At 39.8% G+C, this 22,416-nt stretch overlaps 1 protein-coding gene across 1 annotated transcript; it reads left to right on the top strand.

The window, feature by feature from the left end:
- Positions 1 to 11,046: 11,046 nt before the first annotated feature.
- Positions 11,047 to 21,134, top strand: PRXL2C (peroxiredoxin like 2C). Its single transcript, XM_072415008.1, has 6 exons — positions 11,047 to 11,265; positions 11,521 to 11,589; positions 12,243 to 12,296; positions 15,897 to 16,002; positions 19,230 to 19,361; positions 20,838 to 21,134. The coding sequence occupies exons 1-6, from the start codon at positions 11,071 to 11,073 to the stop codon at positions 20,963 to 20,965; spliced, it is 684 nt and encodes a 227-aa protein (XP_072271109.1). The 5' UTR covers positions 11,047 to 11,070; the 3' UTR covers positions 20,966 to 21,134.
- Positions 21,135 to 22,416: the final 1,282 nt, after the last annotated feature.

Here is a 22,416-nt window from a genome sequence, read left to right as displayed (position 1 = left end):
ATCATTTTTGTGAACTGGTTTCCAAAACTGGACTGCATATTCCAGTGGTCTTACCAATGCTTTGTGCATAGGAAGATTATTTCTGCAGTCTATTCCTCTTTTAACCTCCCTAGAGGTAACCCCGAGTGTGACTCGGGGTAGAAAAGGTAATCCTTTGGGAGGTAATAGTAAATACAGCCTTACCTGATCCGCTGGTGTCCCGCGTCGTCTATCGCCGCGATCCCAGTCTTCTTCTCTCTTCTTCCAGCCGGCTTCTGCATCCGATGAGTCACTGGGGAGTTCAGGGTGATGTCAGTGCGTGTGTACGTTGCCGGCGGGCCGGGAAATTCAAAATCCATTTGTATTGCATTCAATACAAAATAACTGTATTCAATAAAATACGTTGGATTTATGTGTAAAAGCATTGTAAAGTACATTGTTTTCAAGAACATTTATTTTACAGTACATATATTATTATGAGTATAATATGTATTTTTTTTTTTAAATTATTATTTTTTCTTTAAATATATAGATTCTTTAATTCATTCAATTTATTATTTTTACATGATTTTGTGTTTTAAATTTTTTTTTAAAGTTATTCTCATACTACAGGCAAGGTCTTTTTTTAAAAGTTATTATCATACTATACTAACATACTCATACTATTATATTATACTGTAAAAAAAAAATTTTGAAAATTTTGAAAAACAATGAAAAACAATGTCCTGCTTTTAGACATATAAAACCGGAAAGAAATGAACCGCTAGGGAGGTTAATACAAGAAAGTACTTTGCTAGCTTTAGATATTGCAGCTTGACATTGGTTGCTATTATTAAGTCTATAATCTACCAGAACCTCCAGAGCCTTTTCTATTTCTTACTCCCCCAAGTGCAATCCCCCTAGACAGGATGAAGCATGCCTGTTGTTAGCCCCCAAGTGTATAATTTTACATTTATTACCTCCTGGGCAGTTCATTTCTGTCTGGACTTATATAGTAGTATATAGTATAATATAATAGTATAAGTATAATAAAGATTGAAACACAAAATCATGTCAAAATATTACATTAAATAAGTTTTAAAAAAATTAATTTAATACATTTAATAATAAACTTTGACATGATTTTGTGTTTCAAAGATTATTATACTCATACTATTATATTAAACTGTAAATAAATAAAATTATAAAATTTCATGAAAGACAATGTACTGCTTTTAGACATATAAATCCACTGTATTGCAGTAATACAAAATAATTTTAAATTCCCGCCGCGCCCCTACCGACGGCTGTACACACCGATCTCCCAGGGAACATCAGTGCACTCGCCGGGAGAAAGATCGAGGAAGAAGACGCAGGCAGAGCATGGCAGAACACTTGAGGATGCCGGGGGACGTCAATGGGACCAGGTAAGTGTTTATTTTTTACTTTTTTAACTACCCCGAGTATGACCCGGGGTTACCGCTTTCAGCTTGTTTTTTTTTACCCTGGGAGGTTAGATGTCATTTGCCACTTGGCTACCCAATCAAAGAGTTCATCCACGTCTGCTTGTAGATTATAGACATCCTGTATGGACTTATTTCCATTACATAGTTTGGATTTCATCTGCAAACACAGAAGTTTTACTTTTAATCCCAAACTCCATATCATTTAAACAGTATTGGTCCCAACACTGAACCCTGGGATACACCACGAATAACCTTGGACTATTCAGAGTATGAATCATTAATCACCACTCTCTTGATGCAGTCTTTAAGTCAGTTCTCTATCTATTTACAGATTGACTTTTCTAAACCTATTGATCCTAACTTGCTTATTGACCACCTGTGGGGTACTGTGTTAAATGCTTTAGCAAAGTCCAAGTACACTATATCAACTACTATTCTATTGTCTACCTGTTTACTTACTTTCTCAAAAAAAGAGAGTAAATTTGACAACTTCGGTCTTTCTTGAAACCATGCTGATTATCACTTTGCTCTCTTTTTGAAGACAAGAACCACATTGGCATTACACCAATCCATTGGTACCATGCCAGTGATTAAAGAGTTTCTAAAAATTAGAAAAAATGGCATTGAAATAACTGAGCTCAGCTCTTTGAGGACATTTGGATGTAATCCATCGGGTCCTGGTGCTTTGTCAACCTTAATTTTGCCTAACTGTTTCTCTATCATATCAATTTTGAGCCATTGTGAACCATTTAAGATAGTGACATTGCTATTATGAATTTGGACTTGAGCTCTGCCATTTTCCTTTGTGTACACAGAGCTAAAAAAGTGTTTAGTAAACCTTTTCTTTATCCTCAGTTACCAACCCTGGGACATCCTTTAACCTCCTGAGCGGTTCATTTCTATCCATTTTTTATGTGTAAAAGCGGTACATGGTTTTTTAATGGAACTTAATTTTACAGTATAATATGATAGTATTAGTAAATAAAAGTTTGAAACACAAAATTATGTCAAAATAATAAACTAAATAATATTTTTTTTTTTTTTAAAATAAATATTATACTTTTACTATTATATTATTTTGTAAGTGTGACTCGGGGTTACCGCTTCCTGCATCTTTTTTCTACCCCGAGACACACTCGGGGTTACCGCTGGGGAGGTTAGGGGGCCTACATGCTCAGATCTGATCTTTTTGCTATTATTATATTTTAAAAAAAATTGGGGGTTTGCCTTACTTTCCTTTGCAATCAGTGTTTCATTTTGAAGTTTTGCAAATTTTATCTCCTTTTTACACTTTTATGTTATATTCTTTATAGTTTTCAAACGATGAAGGTGATCCCTCATTTTCATATTTTGGGAATGTCCTTTTCTTGTTCTTTATAGATTTTTAAACATAAGCTGTGAGCCACATAGGTTTTAATTTTAACCTCTTAAACCTATTACTTGAAACATTCCTATTTCTGTTCTGTGTTCTTTAAAAGACAATATTGTCTCCCAGTCCTAGTCACAGAGTGCTGCCTTTAATAATGGAAAATTTGCTCTAATAAAAATAAACGTTTTATCTTCTTTTACCTTTTTTTGCTTCCTGTTTACAGTTTACATTAGTTGAAATCATATTATGGTCACTGCTACCCAGATTATCTTTTATATGCACATTGTTTATAAACTCTGCATTGTTAGAAAGATGTCATCATTTCCTACCGTTCTCTACCTATGTAAAAGGTGAATCTATTTCTTTATAAACACTTCTAAAAAGCAGGCTAACACACACCTGTTGGTTGTCAAATCTATCCATCCTTGAGGGACAGATTGCCATGTATTAGGCCTCGTAGGCAAAACAGCTCAAAACAACAACTCTACTGCTTGTCAAATAGCCAGTAAGAGATACAATAAAGACTTCTGCTTTAATATTATTTTAATTATTAGTATTATTAATAATAAACAGGATTTATATAGTGCCAACATATTACACAAATAGGGCTGCCTAGACCAGTCATATATTTTCTCAAAATAATCCTTGCAACCGCCTACATAGGTTAATTAGACGCTAGAAGGTAGAACTAATGTTTGATATTTGTAAATCATGATCCTGCATGAACACTCAATCTGCAGCTTGAACTGTTCCTTTTCCTATGCATCATCAATGTCAATTAGTAACTGGCATCTAGAGCTGGGTGTAGTACATCATCAATGTCACCCAGAAATGTGTAATACAATTTTTGTGAATGGAGTACTGGGCAGGCAGCAGCAGCAACAGCAGGAGGAGGAGGTGGTGGACCCTGAGACGGAGCATGGACGGCATTGGTAACAGGCGTCTAGAGCTGGGTGTAGTGCATCCTCGATGCCAACAAGTGTGTAATGCAAATATATGAAATTTGTGATAAAACGTAGAAGAGCCAGACCAAGATGTTTTGTGCGCCAGCACTGTTGCTGTAGTCTGTGGTGCCGGAAGCGTTAGGAAGGTAGACGATATTGCTAGTTTGCATCATGAAGTGGATGACATGAATGTCAACCCTCAATCTTACAATACTTAGCAGAAAAATTAGGCAAAGGCAATGGTACCTATCAGTGTGGCAGTACTGGGGGTTTCCATCTGCAGTTTGTTGGCCTCCCAGAAGCAGCAGAAATGTCAAGTAAATTTCTAGCTGGCACAATGGCAGGCATGACACAGGCAATGAATGCCACCCCTGGACGTTGTGATAAATACCGGAAAAATTCAACCGAGGCAGGCTCAGCTAACAGGGTGTTTGGTGATAGGCAGCCACAGACTCAGCACAAGAGCGGTGTGGTTTCACAGAGGCATCTTGGTTGGCCAGTGTGTCCTTGTGTCAGTCAATCAGTGACATCTGCAGTGGAGATATGATAGTTGTTAGTAACCCATCTTTCTTTAATTTTCAAAAAAGTGAGGCGATTTACATTTTCTGGCGACAGTCGTGATCGGTTGTCCGTTACCACTCCGCCAGCGACACTGAAGGTTCTTTCGAACAGAACACTAGATGTCAGGCACGAAAGAAGCACGCATCCTTCTCATAACTCCTGTCGTCAATACTACCAGCCAGAAAAGAGCCAACGTAACCGTGCACCATGAGCTTCATCCGTTCTCGATGGTTATGCCCCTGAACTTTACTTGAGGTACTTTACTTGAGGTGGCCACATCAGGTTTTGCCAGGCATCCAGAAAATCCCCCCTGCTCTGGCCAACACTTTTGGATGTTTGCGGCCTGCTGCCACTACTGCTGATGCTGCTGCTACTGCCGTCACTACAGGAGGATACGGTGGAGGTGATGTCCGCCTGAGCTCCCTGTGTGGAATTTGGTGCGCGGAACTGCTCACACAGCCGGTTGCATAGTATTCTGCTCAGGTGGGTCACCTTTTCTTTCTCCTGGGCTGGATTGGGTAGACACTGTGACATTTTGTCTTTGTAGCAGTGATCCAGAAGGGTGGCCAGCCAGTAATCATCCCGGTTTTTGATGCTGCAAATGTGGGGGTCTCTCCGTAGGCATCGCAACATGTGGACACACATATGCAAGATGGGTTCCCTGGGCTCATCCTCCTCAGTAGGCGCTAAAACATCTTACTCCTCATCACCCACCTCCTCCTCTTCAAGCTGCAGCAGTTCCTGTTGTTCCATCGCCCGCAAAATGCCTGGGGCATGACAGCTCAAATGTGGGTCGGACATTTTCCTCCTTTTGAAATTCCTGATGCTGTGTCCCTTCTGTGTGCGAAAAGCTGGGCACATGTGTAATGCGGCCCATGCATAGTGCGACCACAACGTGGGCCTCGTTGTCGCACACTACGTTGCCTGTTGTGAGCCAGGAGGGCATCAGCCAAGCCTCAACCTCTCTGTGCAAAGCAGACAAAAAATCTCTGGCGGTGTGACTTTTCTCCCCCAAGGGCACCAGTTTCAGGACTGCTTGGTAATGCATGTGCTTGAGGGAGCCATAGTGGCGTGCCCGCTTAACCACAGTGTCCTCCACTGCTGGGCTTTCAGGAGGAGTGTCAAAATAAGAGGGGTTTGTCGGTGGAAGGGATGGAGGAGAAGGAGGAATAGGGAGAGGGCTGGGGTGCCCCATGCTTTCCCATCACACCCCTCAGCGGGGGTACCAGGTGCTGCAATGCCTCCTGCAGACTACCGCCCACTGAGGTATGCAAGGCCACCCATTGAGCGGTGAAGGACAGGTAGCGTCCCACTCTGTGCCTCTGCAGCCAGAAGCTGATACTTTCTTCCAGCTGGAAGTCTGGCTGGCAGCAACCTCCTGAGACGTACTAGCAAAGACAGCTGGAGGTGGAGAAGGAGTCAATGGACGTGGAGAAAGAGACGATGACGTGGTTGCACCTCCTTTAGGAAAACGCAAGTACTGCTCTCACTTAGGTTTGTGGTTCTTGCACATGTGGGAAAGCAGAGATGTTGTACCCAAATGTGATCCAGCCTGTCCTTTTCCACAAGTATTGAGTACAAATGTCTGCATGGTTTCCACACCAAACTCCTACTTGATCCCCCTCGTTGCCTTTGTTCCATGTTGGTATTTGAATGTATTATGCACATATTCCTTTTCTGAATAAATTGCCATGATTTTTTTTCTTTTTTTTGTTTGTTTTTTTTATTAGCCTGACATTTGCGCTCATGTTGATTTGTCCCCACACAACTCCTGTGTTCATTTGTAGTTGTGTTATAGGTTTATTGTCATTGTGCTGTGCTGCCTGATCTTAGCACTATTGTATACAAGCACACTTCCACTTGCTGTCCAAACTGGTTGTCCAGCTGAGTTGCATACTCATTCTAACACACCTGATGGTTATGGAAGGAGGTCCAGGTTGCCAAGCACAACATCAAAGCACATTGATTGCCAAGCTCACAAGCAGGGTCTCACACTCTTAGAAATTAACATATGTTGTGTTGCTGCTTAAATTAATGCTCATAAATACTGGAGTGTATGCATTATTTAGGTGTTTACACAAAACAAATTGTACTAGTATATCAAACTTCCATGGCCAAATCCACTTTGTGCCAAACATTTTCTTGCTTTTACATCCCTTCAGGGTGTTTTTGCAGATTTGAATGGCATTTTAGATCTTGGCCCACTATATATAATTGACTTACTCACCTGAGCTGGGTAGTGGAAGCACATAAAGGTAGATTCCTTCTTTTAACCAGAAGCAATATCCTCCATAAATGTTGCTTGTAGCCAAGCCCATGATATCCAAAATCATAGGAACAAATAGGCAATCTTTTCAAGGTGAAGCAATATGGTTTAAAAAGCCCTCTTTGCCTATTTCTTCTTATAATTTCTCTTTTCTATGAATATGTACACACATCTAAATGCATTCATACATGTTTGGCTTTATGTTCACTCATGTCTATACCTACATGAGTGCATATGAAGCAAAACACTCAATATACACAAAAAAAATAAAAACTTACCTTAATGAGGACTGTGCAAAAGTGCGGTGCATTTTTCAACTGATAAAACAGTTCAGGAGCACGTAGTGGGTCCGCTGTAGCACACAACTATGCGCATCAAACAACTGAGTTTTAACAAGACAATTGTGCTGTTTTTAGCCTTACAAATAACTCAGAGAAAGGAACAGCTTAAAAACAATCACAATTGTCTTTTTAAACTGTGTGTCCTGGGAGATTGGAAAGGAGATCACATAACAACAAACCCCCAAAAAACAAACGACAACATTTTAGAAACAACTTTATTCAAAAGAAACATTTGCTAAAAGGTCACAATGAGACGTACCTGTAGAATTAGAGATAAATGAACATTAGTTGCAGGCAGATAAAGATGGTGAATTCATTCAGCAGTGATGTTAGTAGAGAAGGATGATGATGATGGAATTCCCTGGATTAATTTTCATTGCACTTATAATTTGGGCACTTGAGATTTGGGCACGTGACCAGGGTCCCAACGTGACCTTGCCTGTTGTTTAAATAGAAGTGCTTTTGGGTTCTGATTAAGGATGGACTGACCCTAATGTCGGGGTTTCTCCCCGGGTAATGCCAGTGAAATTCCGACACAAGTTCTTCCGCATGTACGCGGTGGGCCGGCACCCAGCATCTCTCCTCTGGTCCAAAACCCTTCCAATCAATGAGATATTGCAGAGAGTTACGCACCTTACGAGAGTCCAGGATCCTCTCAACTTCATATTCGGGTGCTTCCTGCAGCTCAACTGGTGGAGGGGGATCTGAAAAGGGAGCAGAGTCGGCAGCAGATTGACTCTAAAAGTCACTCTATTAATCTTTTCTAATGTTGAAAACGGGCCAATAAATTTGGGTCCTAGCTTGGCTGAGGGTTGGCGGAGGGGAATATTGTGGGTAGACACCCAAACCAGATCACCTGGTTGGAACTGGTGCCCAGAGGATCTATGGCAATCTGCAAACATCTTCTGCTGGGCTACTGCCTCTCTAAGATTACTTTGGACCTGATTCCAAACAGATCGGGAATGTTCCACCCAATCGTTAAAGACGGGAAGATCAGAGGGTGGACCTGACAGAGAGGACACTTTGGGACTCCGACCCCCGACACACATAAACAGAGAGCCACAGAAACCCATCCCTCCTGGCAACCAGATACAAAGCTCCGGAGATATTGTTCCAACGATTGGTTGGTCCGTTCGGTCTGGCCATTCATCTCGGGGTGGAACCCTGACGAAAAGGAGAGCTCGGTGCTCAGTTGGTCACAGAACTCCCTTCAGAACCAAGACACAAACTGAACCCAACGGTCTGAAACAATGTTCTCCGGAACCCCATGCAGGCGGAACACATGAAACACAAATAAATCAGCCAATTCCTTGGCTGAGGGTAACTTGGGTAGCGGTATGAAATGGGCTTGCTTACTAAAGCGATCTACCACTACCCAGATCACCGTAAACCCTAAGGACCACGAAAGGTCCGTGATGAAGTTCATGGATATGTGGGTCCATGGAGCAGCAGGAATGGGCAGAGGAAGCAGAATGTCGAAGGGAGCGTTATGGGAGGACTTACTCCGAGCACAAACTAGGCATGCATGAACATAGGATTCGACATCCACTGACATGTGAGGCCACCAAACGTGTCTTTTTACTAAATTTGGGGATTTCTTAATTCCTGGGTGGCCAGCAGTCTTAAGCTGCGTACACACGGCAAATTTTTCTCGCCCGATAATCGGTATCGGCCAATTATCGGGCGAAAATCTGCCGTGTGTACAGTCGGTCGTCGTCCATCGTCCGACGACCGTCCTGGCGGATCCATGGACGATGGACGACGACCGATCGTAATGAAAGGGAAGGGGAGAGCGCGCAGCAGGGTGCCGCTCCGTCGCTCTCCCCCTCCCCTCTCCATAGAGCATGAACGGTGCTGTATGTACAGCATCGTTCATGCATCTTGCAGTCTTTTCTCGTTGGAAAGGATCGTGAAAGATCCTTTCCAACGAGAAAAAGTGCAGGTGTGTACGCAGCTTTAGAATCATCTAGCTGTTGGATAACCTTCAGGAGAAGATGGAGGGGAATGTACAGCCGCCCTTCAGGTTTTGCAGGGGGGTAGTCGGTCTGGTGGGGGGCTAAGAGGTTCATCAGATTCTCTAATAACACTGGAGTCTGTATGGCTGACACCAAATATTGGGGGGACAAAATGGGGCTAGGGCACTGATCCAGAAGGGAAGCTGCCTCTGGGAAACAACGGGACAAGGCATCAGCCTTTACGTTTTTTTAACCTGGCTTGTAGGTAATTTGGAAGTTGAACCTCGTAAAAAATAGGGCCCAACGGGCTTGCCGGGCGTTGAGAGCTTTAGCTCCTTCAATATACTCCAGGTTTCCATGGTCAGTATAGACCGGTATGGGATGTTCTGCCCCTTCCAGACAATGCCTCCATTTCTCAAAAGCCCATTTTACTGCCAGAATCCACCCCTTTCCTAGTGAGGTTCGCCAGTGGGTGGACAATGGGTGAGAAGTTTCATATAAACTTCCTATAAAAATTTGCAAAACCTAAAAAGAGCTGAAGGCCCTTGAGGTCAGTGAGTTGGGGCCATTCCAGAACTGCTGAGACCTTGGTTGGATCTATGGCCAACCCGTGATCTGACAGAATATATCCTAAGAAAGCAACCTCACGTACCTCGAAGGCGCATTTTTCCAATTCAGATGAATAAATCAAAATATCATCAAGATACACAATCACAAGTTTACCCAGAAATTCTCAGACTACATCATTAATAAATTCCTGGAAGACTGCCGGGGCATTACAAAGACCAAAGGGCATTACTAAGTATTTGAAATGCCCATCCCTGGTGTTAAAGGCAGTCTTCCATTTATCACCCTTCCTAATGCGGATAAGGTTGTAAGCCCCCTTCAAGTCTAGCTTGGTGAAGAATCGGGCACCATTGACCTGAGAGAACAGGTCATCCATAAGGGGCAAGGGGTACCGATTCATCACAGTAATCTTGTCCCTATTGTTGGGAGGTAGTGCCTGTGGTTGTTAACTACTTAGTTAACTTGGTGGGGCACTCAAAGTGATGTTTGGGGCACTCTCAGCTCCTCTTTAGATTTGTTACAGTATGGGTGGCCAACTGAAAATTAGAATGCCTCAATAACGCAGCCCACAATGTGTCAAAATTTTTTTAAGGTAAGGCAGTTAAGGCAGACCATTTAAAATTATTGGGCTGTTATGCTCCTGACCTGAATGTATGAATATTGCTTTTTTTTTTGTTTGAAGCATACTACTGTGCTAACTAAAAAGAAGCCCTATAATTGGAGGCAGATATCATAACTTTGGTATAACCATGATATTACCACATACACTAGTATAAGTGGTTGCAATGAATAAATAAACCCTGCATTGCTTGTGGCTCCAATAAATAAGCCCTGCATTGGTGTTGTAAGTAGCTGCAACAAATAAGCCCCACATGTGGTGTTCCTAGACAGCGATATTAAGCCCTAAACTGCTGATGTTTAGCAGTGATATAAAGCTCAACATTGTAATAAGCTCCACATGGGTATTGTTAGGCAGTAAAAAAATGAGCCCCAAATTGTTAAGCCCCACATGGTGTTCAGAGGCAGTAATAATACGCCCAACATTAGTATTGTTAGGCAATAATATTAAGGCCCACATTGGTGATGTTGGGCATTGATAATAAGCCCCATATGTGGTGTTCAGAGGCAGAACTAATAAGCCCCACATTTGTAATGTTAGGCAATAATATTAAGCATTATATTGCTGTTGTTGGACATTGATAACAGGCCCAACATGTGGTGTTCATAGCAAATAACAAATGGAATAGTTGGTTTGGAGGTTGAAAGTTTTTGTGTAAAATAACACTTTTTAATAGATAAACAATACATTTTTATAGCAATGCAAACATCAACAACTTGGTTCTAAAGAGGGACATTTTTGTCAAGGGCAGTTGGGAGGTATGTGTGTCAACTCCTAATTCTAATGTGAATATCAGCTCACTATTCTAATGTGAAATAAATTCTTTTATTGCATTTTTGCATTTTTAAGAGCACTGGAAAAAAAGGAGACACTTTGAAGTGCAGTTATTTCAGGGTTAACATGTACTGTATACAGACTACTCCTAGGGAAACCCCACCCACGTAACTGCAAGTCAATTACAAGTTGTTTCCACAGCCCTGATCTCTAGGTGGGAGGACCAAATCCAGGCTGGAAGGAAACTAACATGGCTTCAGAAAACACACCAGTCACCCAGCAAATAGGCAGAAATAACAAATGGAGTAGTGCAGATCACTACAATTCATTGTACCACCCTGATCTGGAGCTGGCTGCAAGTTGTTTGCTAAAGGACAAAAATGGCAGGAGCTGTGAACTTAGGGACCTTTACAGGGATAAGAAGGCAATCATAGTCTTTGTGAGGGTGAGTGATATTTCTGTGCTGGAAATGTATTCTTCTTTTCAGTGTATGGCGCAAAAAGTTAATTAAATGTTAATATATACGTATACATTGCTACAATTTTCTGTTATAAGAGGTGTGCGAATAACCTGATTTTATTTCATTTTGCAGTTATTTTTCATTATTATGTGTATGAGTTTTTGTTTATTTTTATGAATACGAAGTGAGCAGTGTGTGTTGTATACAGATTAACTGTGTATTTTGTTACTTTATTTGTAGAATTTCCTGTGCTACATTTGTAAAGAGTATGTGGAAGATTTGGCTAAGGTTCCCAAAAGTTTTCTACAGGTATCATTGAATGTTTACCACTATAAACAACAAATACAACTAGCAACAATTTTTATATGACAAGGATTACTGTAATATAAAACTGCTACAGTTATATGATTGAGAGTATATGGTGGTGAGTATATATATATAAATAAATATATATATATATTGCCATATCTGATAACAGAGGGAATAGCTTTTTCTTTAGAGATTATATTTTTATGGAAAGTAATTTAAAAATTACTTAGTCCCGGCTGGGTATTTGAAGAACCCAAAGGCTGATCAAAGTAAACATCAAAGTTTTTGCATATCTTCTTTAATAATTTTTAAAATATACATTAAGGCTAACTATACATTTCCAAAAAAATCATTGAACATCAATATTCTCAGCAACCCTTCCCCATCATCCTAATGGCAAATAGCTGAAAAATGAATCTTCCTATTATTAACTTACATCAGTTTAAAACCAATAAATATCCAGACCAACTGAAGGAAGATGAATAGTCAGTCAGACAATTGCGTTTTAATATTACTTGCCCCCTTATCTAAAACAGAACAGCTGATGGTAACTAATCAGAAATCATCTTCTTGAGTTTTATTAGTTGCATTATCTTACTGAATTACTCTGCATATATTTGTACATTTTTAACTTATCTATCTTGTTCTTTTAGAAAGCAGATGTCAGACTTGTTGTTATTGGTCAATCTTCATATCTTCATATACAGGTAACATACTTCATATCATACTTTATATATGGATTTTTTGTATTCATAACAACTAATGATTAATGGATAGATCAGTCACATTAATCATTTTCCTATTTATTATTATTTCTGGTTTATATACCTAGTAGTAAAGAAGGCTTTTTGCTTTTCATTACAGATCAGCAGAGATGACACTTCTGTTTACCTGCTATGTTGAAATTTTGTTTTTTTTTTACAGAGTAGAATATTTCTTAGACTAAATGCCCCTGCCTCCCCTGCCACAGATGTATACTTACCTGAATTAGATGTCTGTGTCTCACAGGAATTTTAAGAGCCCCGAGATTATATCTTCCTTTCCTAAAGCTACGTACACACGGCAAATTTTTATCGCCCGATAATCGGCATCGGCCAATTATCGGGCGAAAATCTGCCGTGTGTACAGTCGGTGTCGTCCATCGTCCGGACGACCGACCTGCCGGATCCACGGACGATGGACGACAGCCGATCGTAATGAAAGGTAAGGGGAGAGCGCGCAGCAGGGTGCCGCTCCGTCGCTCTCCCCCTCCCCTCTCCATAGAGCATGAACGGTGCTGTATGTACAGCATCGTTCATGCATCTTGCAGCTCCTTGTCGTGAAAGATCCTTTCCAACGACAAAAATTGCAAGTGTGTACGCAGCTTAAGTCCTACCATAGACTTCTATGTGGTAATTACCTAGGTTAAGTATCATCAACCAGCCCACTTAGCTGCCTGGCTCTTCCTCACATTCACCCATGGCTCCATAGCAGCCATCTAGGCCTTGTTAGGAGGCACCTTCAGTGAGGGAAATAAGTATTTGATCCCCTGCTGAACTTGTATGTTTGCCCTTAGACAAAGAAATGACCAGTCTATATTTGTAATGGTAGGTTTATTGTAGCTGTGAGAGACAGAAAAACAACAAAAGAACCCTCAAAACCCAGTGCTCAAAAGTCAGAGCTTGATTTGCATTGTATTGAGTGAAATAAGTATTTGATCTCCTCGCAAAAGATGACTTAGTACTTGGTGGGAAGCCCCTTTTTGGCAATCACATAGGTCAGGCGTTTCTTGTGTGCAAACCTAGTGGCAAACTACATCTCGGGAGAGATTTTGTCCCACTCCTCTTTGCAGATCCTCTCCAAGTCAGTAAGGTTTCGAGGCTGATGTTTGGCAACTTGAACCTTCAGCTCCCTCCACAGATTTATTGTTGGATTAATGTCTGGAGACTGGCTAGGCCACTCCAGGACCTTCATTAGCTTCTTCTTGAGCCACTCCTTTGTTGCCTTGACCATGTGTTTTGGGTCTTTGTCATGCTCGAATACCCATCCACAACCCATTTTCAATGCCCTGGAGTTTAGTTGATGCCAAAGAGCTCAATTTTGGTCTCATCTGACCACAAGACTTTCACCCAGTTCTCCTCTGGACTACTCAGATGTTTATTGGCAAACTGCAGACGGCCTGTACATGTGCTGTACATGGGACCTTGCGGGCTCTGCAAGTTTTCAGGCCTTTGCGGCGCAGTGTGTTACCAACTGTTTTCTTGGTGACTATGGTCCCAGCTACCCTGAGATCATTGACAAGTTCCCCCTGTGTAGTTCTGGGTAGCTTCCTCACCGTTCTCATGATCATTGCAACTCCACGAGGGGAGATCTTGCATGGAACCCCAGACCGAGGGAGATTGTGTTTCTTCCATTTGCGAATTATCATGCCAACTGTTGTCAGCTTCTCACCAAGCTGGTTGGCGATAGTCTTGTAGCCCAGTCCAGCCTTGGATAGGTCTACAATTTTGTCCCTGACATCCTTGGACAGCTATTTGGTCTTGGCCATGGTGGCTAATTTGTATTCTGATTGATTGCTTCTGTGGACAGGTGTCTTTTATACAAGTACTGTAACAAGCTTGGATTAGGAGCACTCCCTTACAGAGGGTGCTTCGAATCTCAGCTTGTTACCTGCATACAGTGAATACACCTGGGAGCCTGAAATCTTACTGGTAGATAGGGGATCAAATACTTATTTCACTCATTACAATGCAAATCAAGCTCTGACTTTTGAGCACTTCTTGACTTCTGTCTCTCACAGCTACAATAAACCCACCATTACAATTATAGACTGGTCATTTCTTTGTCAGAGGGCAAACGTACAAAATCAGCAGGGGATCAAATACTTCTTTCCCTCCCTGAACCTGTTAAGTGATTTTGCACTGTGAACCACCCTAGTGCACCCTTTTTAATTCCCTCACAGCAATCACTTGGCCTTTGGCAACTTGTTACCCAGACAACAGAAGTCCTGAGGGTTGGGATGGACAACTAGTCTCCCAATGGTGCGCAGTAGGAAAAAACTGTAGAGATAAATTTGGAGATTTGCATCGGGTAAGCATTGGACCAGGGTCTTACAAGAAAACTTTTTAGGTCAAATATATTCTGTGCTAACTGGATAGGCATCATATTATGCATGCTTCTATGACATGGAAATGTACTTTCATGCAAGGAAGGTATACGAGACTAAAAAAATAAACTGAAGGAAAAGCTCTTGGTGTACACCTGTGCACTTTGTCTTTTATTTGGTGGATAATACCATTTATGTTTAAAGCAGACAAAAGAGCCCTTGTTCTAGACCTCATTCTGTATTTTAAATATCTGTACAGATCATGCACAAGATTCACTTGGCTTCTACAACAATATTGAGAGAAAGGTACTAACCATTAGTGCCACATTGGTCTTTGTTATTTGTGTCTTTTAGGGCCCAATTTGATCTTTGTGTAATAATGCACATACTACTGCAGTGTGTAATATTAATATTATTAACCAGTATTTATATAGCGCCGATACACATAACATGCATTGGTGTGTTGTGGTGCCAGTATTTTTTATTTGGCATCCCATACATTGCAATGCACCACAATGTATGTCCTGTGCTACATCAGCAGCCTATTTGTTTTAAATTGGCTGCCTAAGGAACACATGTATACGGTACATTAAAATACTGCATAGATCCATGAGCTCATAATATGGAGAACCTCACTCATTTATAATCACTGAAAATATTTCATTCTTTCCTAATATATAAATAAAACTAAGACCAAACAAATCAAATGCATTTCATTATTAACTGATAACCAGTGCTTTTTTGTAATAAAAAAGGTGTCTAAACTCACGTCTTGTTAATAAATAGTCATCAAGTCAAGATAAACCAGTCTGTATAATTGATCCATTGGAGGACTGAGGTCACATTATTAATAATAGAGGTACCAAGTTTAGAATGTATGCAGAGCAAAGGTCTCCCCCCATCCTCCAGAGTCCAGACACTGTCCATCACCCCCCTCCTCCTCAGGATACTGTGCAAGATCTTTCCCCCAGAGAGCACCCCATACAGAGGTATGTGAGGAAAAGAGAGTAAAAAAAGCTTTTATGAGGGCTTTAGAGTTGTAATTCTGCTTTTCCTTTTCCACATCCTTCACAGACAAGAGCTTTCATTTTCACTGACAGCTGTTCCCCTTCACAGATTTTACAGAACTTTACAGGTGCCTGATCGCCTGCTGATAACCATACAACCCCTTCTATGCTTCACCAGGCTATAAACTCTTTTTTATTTTTATTTTATTTTTTAGAAATTTTGCTCTATAACCGGATATCCACATGAAATATATGTTGATAATGATAGAGAAGTATATAGCAAGCTGGGTATGAAAAGGGGGGAAACTTCAACTTCATCAGGTACTGCTAATTTTTTTAAGGCTGTAATACTGTCATATTTCTCATTTTAGCACTAGGTTTCTGTATATATTGTCCTATGATTTTAGGCGTTCACAATAGGAAAAATGTATTAGTTCTAATTTTATTGTTAATGGGTTTCTTACATGTACCGCCAGATCATAGCATTTGGAAGATCTAAAGAAACAAGAAATGTCATAAATTATACAATTTCATATTAACTTCTGGGTTTGGACAGATAAGAGAAATATTAAACATGCTTATAACATTTCCTTTTCCAAATAATACTAGTAGCTGAAACAGGAAGTACCTACCTTACCTGGTCCTCACGTGCCCACGACGTCCTCCAGCGATGCCGGCCTGGCATCTGGGTTCACTTGGTGATGTCGGGCCGGCATCTGCATTTCCTAGCCTCGCATCCCGGCGTGTGAGCATTGGAAACGCGAGGCTAGGGAATGCAGATGCTAGCTGGGCAGGACCGGTGGGAAATTTAACATTAAAAGTATTTTTACATGTCAAATGTACCAATTTGACATGTAGAAATACTCAAATATTCATACCGCCTAGGAGATTAAATGTGGGATCTGTTTTTATACTATTTCTTATTGTATTCTTTATTTCATTAATCTTCTCTATTTTACTGGATGTTGCCACCAGACCAGATGAAAGCTGATAATATATTTACATATTTACAACTTACAATTTATTACCTTTGGAAAGGTTTAAGTATTATAAGTCTTTTTTACAATACATTTAACGTTTAATCCTTGTTTTACAAACATACATTTAATACATGATAAACTTATGGTATTCTGATGATTATTTATCTAAGGAAATAGACAGAACTGCCTTCTCTTTTAATTTTTTTACACAAGAGAAATATTGGTCCAAACCCCTTGATAAGGAATAAGTTTCTATATTTACAGATGAAAATATTTTAATATTGTCTGTCTCTTTGGGGCGGATTATTAAAACTCTCCAAAGCTGAAGAATATACACTTTCATCAGTGAAGCTGGGTGATCCAGCAAACCTGGAATGGTACTAGTCCAGGATCAAAACATTTGCTAGCAAATTGCAAGTTGCTTTGAAGAAATCCATTCCAGGTTTGCTGGATCCCTGTTATGTCACAAATATATTTTGTGACCGTTTATGCAAATATTAATGGGATTAAATTTGAAGTGTACAAAGAGAGATAACACAGAGACTTGCAAGTAAAGTTTAAAGATTATACTATTAATTAATAAAGACAGATAGAGAAAACAATGCAGTAACATAGATTTAGATATAAAAAAAATACTTGGCTGCGGATGTGAGTTGCATTCATCCAAGGAGTCCTCCAAATTAAAGGCTTGGCAGATGATCAAAAAACCTGTTGCATAGTTAGTTCTGGTCAAGACTCGTTATATAGGTATGGCACTGTGTTTTTAACTACCCAGGAACTAGGACAATGGCCAGTGTTTGACCAGTACTGACCAATGATCATCCCTTAAACCAGTATTTTACCTTATAAAGATACCAGTTAAAGGATATGCTGCATTTCTTTAGGATGACCTCATATATGGTATACATATACCAGTATATACTAGTAAAGCATTATTGTTGGTGAGACATAATTGATAATAAATAAAATTGTGCTAACCCAACAATCACCCAGCTCCACTGGTGAAAAAGTATCCTCTCCGGCATTGGAGAGCTTTATTATATCAGGCACTTTTTTTAGCCTTGTTTAATGTTTTTCAGATATATTGCATTTAAAATCTGTCTTACCACATATGTTTATCTCAATTATCTAAAAAATGAAGGATTGTTTGAAACTAAACATCGTAGATAGATAGAGGCCACTAAACCTAAATGTGCTCATAATAAGGGATACCCCTCGATGACACCAAACTTCAGTAGTTCAAAAGCGGCAAAATATATTTAGGGTCTATCTGTAAGGCCCTGGTCCCCACCAGTACTTACCTGACACCAGTCCTACAATCTAACGCTGCACTCTTCACCTATAGCAAGCCCCCGCTCAGCTGCAGGAAACTGGTTGCATTTCCCAGCACATGGTTGCTCCCAGGACACAAGGGATGGTGTCTGAGGAAGAGATGGCAAAGGACCAGGAGCCCAAAGATAAAGCAGTATTTAGATTCCAACAGAGACAAGTCCAGAAAACAAAGCGGAGGTCATACACAGAAAATCCATCCACCAGACGAAGTACACAAGGGCAAAACACAGAGTTGGGGTGACAGGCAAAGGCCAGTCCAGGCAGCATACACTTGCGGAGTCAGAAACAGGCAAAGTTAGAAACTGTAAATCAGACCAATGTCTCTCCAGCACAGATTCGCCCAGCTAAACACTACAACAGGCACTGGTGACTGCCAGAAGCCAATGGCAGTGCAGGACTGCCAGGAGCTAATTGCCTCTAAAATCCCCTTCCGCTGTGCACAGCTTCACACAGTGGTACTGGGGGTGCGGATAAAATACATCAGGCTGCACGGCTAAAGGGAAACGGTGGCTGCTACTATCTTGGTTCTCCTGGCTGCTGCAAATGACATCGCTGATCAGAATAAACCGTGTTTTGAACTGTGATGGGGCACAGTGCAGAATCGCCGGGCAGATGAACATCTACTAACAGTATCTGTAAACAAACCATGTGATCTAATTTTAAAACAAGTAGAGACGGGTTAGAACTAGAGGTTTACATACCCACCCCCTTGTTCATTTTGATTCCATGAAGTGGAGTGATACCAATAATGGAGGGGGGGGGGGGATTTAACAAGCACTTCTTAGTTGGTAGGTTAGAACCTATATTCCAGTGTTCTGTGAAACCCAAGGGTTCATTTAGAGGTTTCTAGGAGTTTCTTGAGCAATAGGCAATTTGTGCCTCTGAGTTTAGTCACTACTAACATCAATTATCTATTTTGATGTTAGGGTGGCGTTCTTTATACTGGCCAATGAGGTAAGGGTCATCCATCCCATTGACCACCAGGCTGATGTATCATGCATAGGGGCATATCAATAAAATTGTCAGGGGTACCCTGGGACCCGAAAATTATTTTAAGGGATCCCTCAAGTTAAATTGATTAAAAAAGGCTGCTCCATTTTATAGATATTTACGTCATATAATTTGAAAAAATTTTAGGTTTTTGTTTTTTTTTTGTGTGTTTTGATCATATTTAATGTGAAGATGTAAGGTATTTCTCCCTATTAGGAATCTTCTAACATGGTTGTTATACTCTAGCTGGAAGCCCCCATGTGAAATCAAACTTCATCACTGGGAGTATTAAAAGTCTATGGAGAGCAATGACAAGTCCTGCATTTGATTTTCAAGGTGACCCAGCACAGCAGGGTGGAGCATTAATAGTAGGTCCAGGTATGTCATAAACCAAGCGGTTCTTTCACAACAAAAATATGTTAGGTCCTCTCCAGTTAAATTTCAAATATGTAAAGTTAACAATAAAGTGTTTATTACTTGTATTCCACTTGCTGCTTGGCATTGCTGATGGCTGGTTCTAAGCTTCCATTATCCAATACCATTAGTGTCCTGCGCACACTTTCGGTGTTATCTTTAGGAGTCTACCAGCTCTTATTTTGGACTACAGAACAATTACTTTCTATATACCAGGGATTAATACAGTTGAAGGAATTCAGTAATTTCCTAAAATACAACTGCACAGGCCTGACCCATTTTATTGCACGCTCCTACAGTCCAGAAAATGTCATATGTTGCCTTTCTAATCTGTAATACTTATGTGAAATTGTTTATTTGACAACTATATTTATACCAAAAACATGATTCGTTCATTATATCATGAACAAAAAAATGAGTCCTTTAAACATATCAATAATTGTGTGAGTGTAGCTCTCAGAACCTGGCACTTTGCCAGCTGCCCCGCCACTTGTTCTTAAAGAAACAGTGCTTGCACATTCAACATTGGGCATTAGTTGAGTGAGAAGTACTGAACGATTTACCATGGATAGATGTTACATGTACTGTCTCCCCCAAGTCAGTGGTTTACTGGCATGAGGAAGCAGTAGTCTGAACATTGCCACTAAATAGCAGTGCAAGCTTATATATATATATTTGTATTAGCATTTCAGACCAAAATTTGGGGAAATTAAAAACTGTATGCATTGTTGGGCTATCAGTTTTCTAGCCCGGTTCTATCTGGGCAAAGCCCTGAGGAGGAAAGGACACTAAGGAAGGTTGCTGTATATGTTTTTAGTACTTTCCTCCAGCTTACACTACTACACTACGTTGTGGCTTGGAACCATAATTATATATTTATGTATTTTTAATTCTTCCAAAACAGAATACTGGAGCCTACTTAATAGTAGTTTAGGAACTATTCCAGCATACAGAACAGTAAAATCAAAAACTCTGAGTGGATACAGCTTTTCTAAACAATACAATAAACTAGGGACACTACTTCTTAAAGCAACATCCTTACATTTAATACCAGTTGCCACTTAATAGTTTACGTTCATGCACCCCTTTTAACCTTGTTCACACAGATACCACCTACTTTCTGTAAGGACCCAGCCTAGAGGACCACTCTACCATTTAGTGGAAACTTGTAATTGAATGCAAAAAGCAGAAAACACTTTCTGGTACACTGTTAACTACAGCTGCATAGTCCAAGAAGGGCACAGAACTTCCTAGCACTCTAGCAGATTGGAGCTTTTATGCAACACTTTGCTTACAGCCAGTTCGAATAAACTCTGCACATAGACACAGCTTTCTCTCGCTTATGAATTAGCTTAAAGGAGATTTGCCAAAAAAAAAAAATTGTGTTTGAGAATTGCTAAAAAATAGATGTTTGTTCACAGATTTTGTCTTTTGTTGCAGGTAACAGAGTCCATTTCTTGCATCGTGACATGAACAGATACGATCATGTTCCTATTAGTTCTCTTCTTCGATATGCAGGAGTAGAAACAATTCCTTTTGGTAGTCAACAACCCATTTTAGAAGTGTAAACTAAACAAATAGATTATATTAGAATGAATACCCCAACAATCCAAATATCATATTTTGCTCACACTACTATTTTATTTGGTATTTACATAATATATTTTATATCTCCCTGTTTGGAAATAACCTAGGTTAGTTTTGCCTAATAATAAAACTGAAAATTTGTCAAATGTATTTAACAAGACGAAGTTTTGTCTAAGAGGAGGTACACTGTTCTTTTTTATTGCATTTTATAGCATTTATTTTGCAACACTCAAAGATTTTCCTTTAATACTTATCTATCTGTACTTTGCCATCATGTCACAATAGTTATGCACTTAACTATTCTTTAGAAGATTGTAAAATCTTAGGTCCCTACCATAGTCATATATTATATAGTCAATTTGAAGGGAAGCCAGCTAACCTAGCAGCATGTTTATGTGATGTCGGAATAAACTGAAGTGACTAGAAAAAATCTACACAAGCAAAGGAAAAATAAACAAAGTCAAATGAGCACATCTGGTCAATGACATGCAGAAGATTATTCTTTTTAACAAATTTCGTGCAAATTTTACTGACTCAAAATTGAGCCAATCAATCTTTGCAAGTATAGTATTTGATTGGCTAAGTCAGTGCTATGTACAGAAAAGTTGTATGTGATTTCAAAAAAATGCCATATTTTCTGCATCTCATTCACCGTCTAAAGTTGATTCAATAAGGATTATAATGTGTACAGTGACCCTTACATCCAATTATTACCATAATATGCTACTATGAATGGCATGGTAAAAATACGCATGGAGATAGACAGGACTATATTAGGCCTAAAACTTTACTAAAATAGCAAAACAATGTTTTAAATAATTACAACTGCAATTACATGCATGCATTAAGAAAAACAAGAACAGTAAGATACAGTAGGTATTACTGCCCCTTCTGAAAATGCCAATTGCCTGGTTGTTCGGCCAACCCTGTGACTTTAGTAACAGACATGGCAAATGTTTTGCATCATGTGAACCCCAACATCTCTAGCTGAAAACATCTTCATGTTTGGGTTAGTGGTTTGGTAAGTATTACTGGTAGAAACAGCTAGCAGGTCTGCAATAGAAGGCTACAAATTTCAGTGTATTTTTTCTATATCTAAAGAAAAAAGTAAACCTACAGGTGTCACATCAATAATGGCATCATATTTGTGCATACAAAAAAAAAAAAAAGACAAATAAAAAACACAAATATGCAAACTATATTTTGATAATATTTCCCTGGATCAAGTTTTTTTTCTTTTTGATGAATAGAAATAATTGTCTTTTGTTTTGTTTTTTTCTAGTAAGAAAACATTCATAGTTTGGCAATAATGGCTGATAGTGATAGTGATTTGGAGCTAGATATTCTGCTAAATCATAAAGCTGCTTTGCAGACTTAAAACTCTGATTTGTAATCAGTTTCACTAGATCCGTTGGTAACAACCTGAGACACC

Source organism: Pyxicephalus adspersus, chromosome 6 (assembly GCF_032062135.1).
Source record: "Pyxicephalus adspersus chromosome 6, UCB_Pads_2.0, whole genome shotgun sequence".
Lineage (NCBI taxonomy): Eukaryota > Metazoa > Chordata > Amphibia > Anura > Pyxicephalidae > Pyxicephalus > Pyxicephalus adspersus.
This window is presented reverse-complemented; position numbering and strand designations above follow the sequence as displayed.

Bases quoted from the DNA above. Each gene is read 5' to 3' on its own strand.
- PRXL2C (XM_072415008.1), top strand. From the start codon at position 11,071: ATGGCTTCAGAAAACACACCAGTCACCCAGCAAATAGGCAGAAATAAC. The intron at 12,297-15,896 runs GTAACATACTTC...TTTATTTTTTAG, and splicing joins CTTCATATCTTCATATACAG to AAATTTTGCTCTATAACCGG. The intron at 16,003-19,229 runs GTACTGCTAATT...GTTATACTCTAG, and splicing joins GGAAACTTCAACTTCATCAG to CTGGAAGCCCCCATGTGAAA.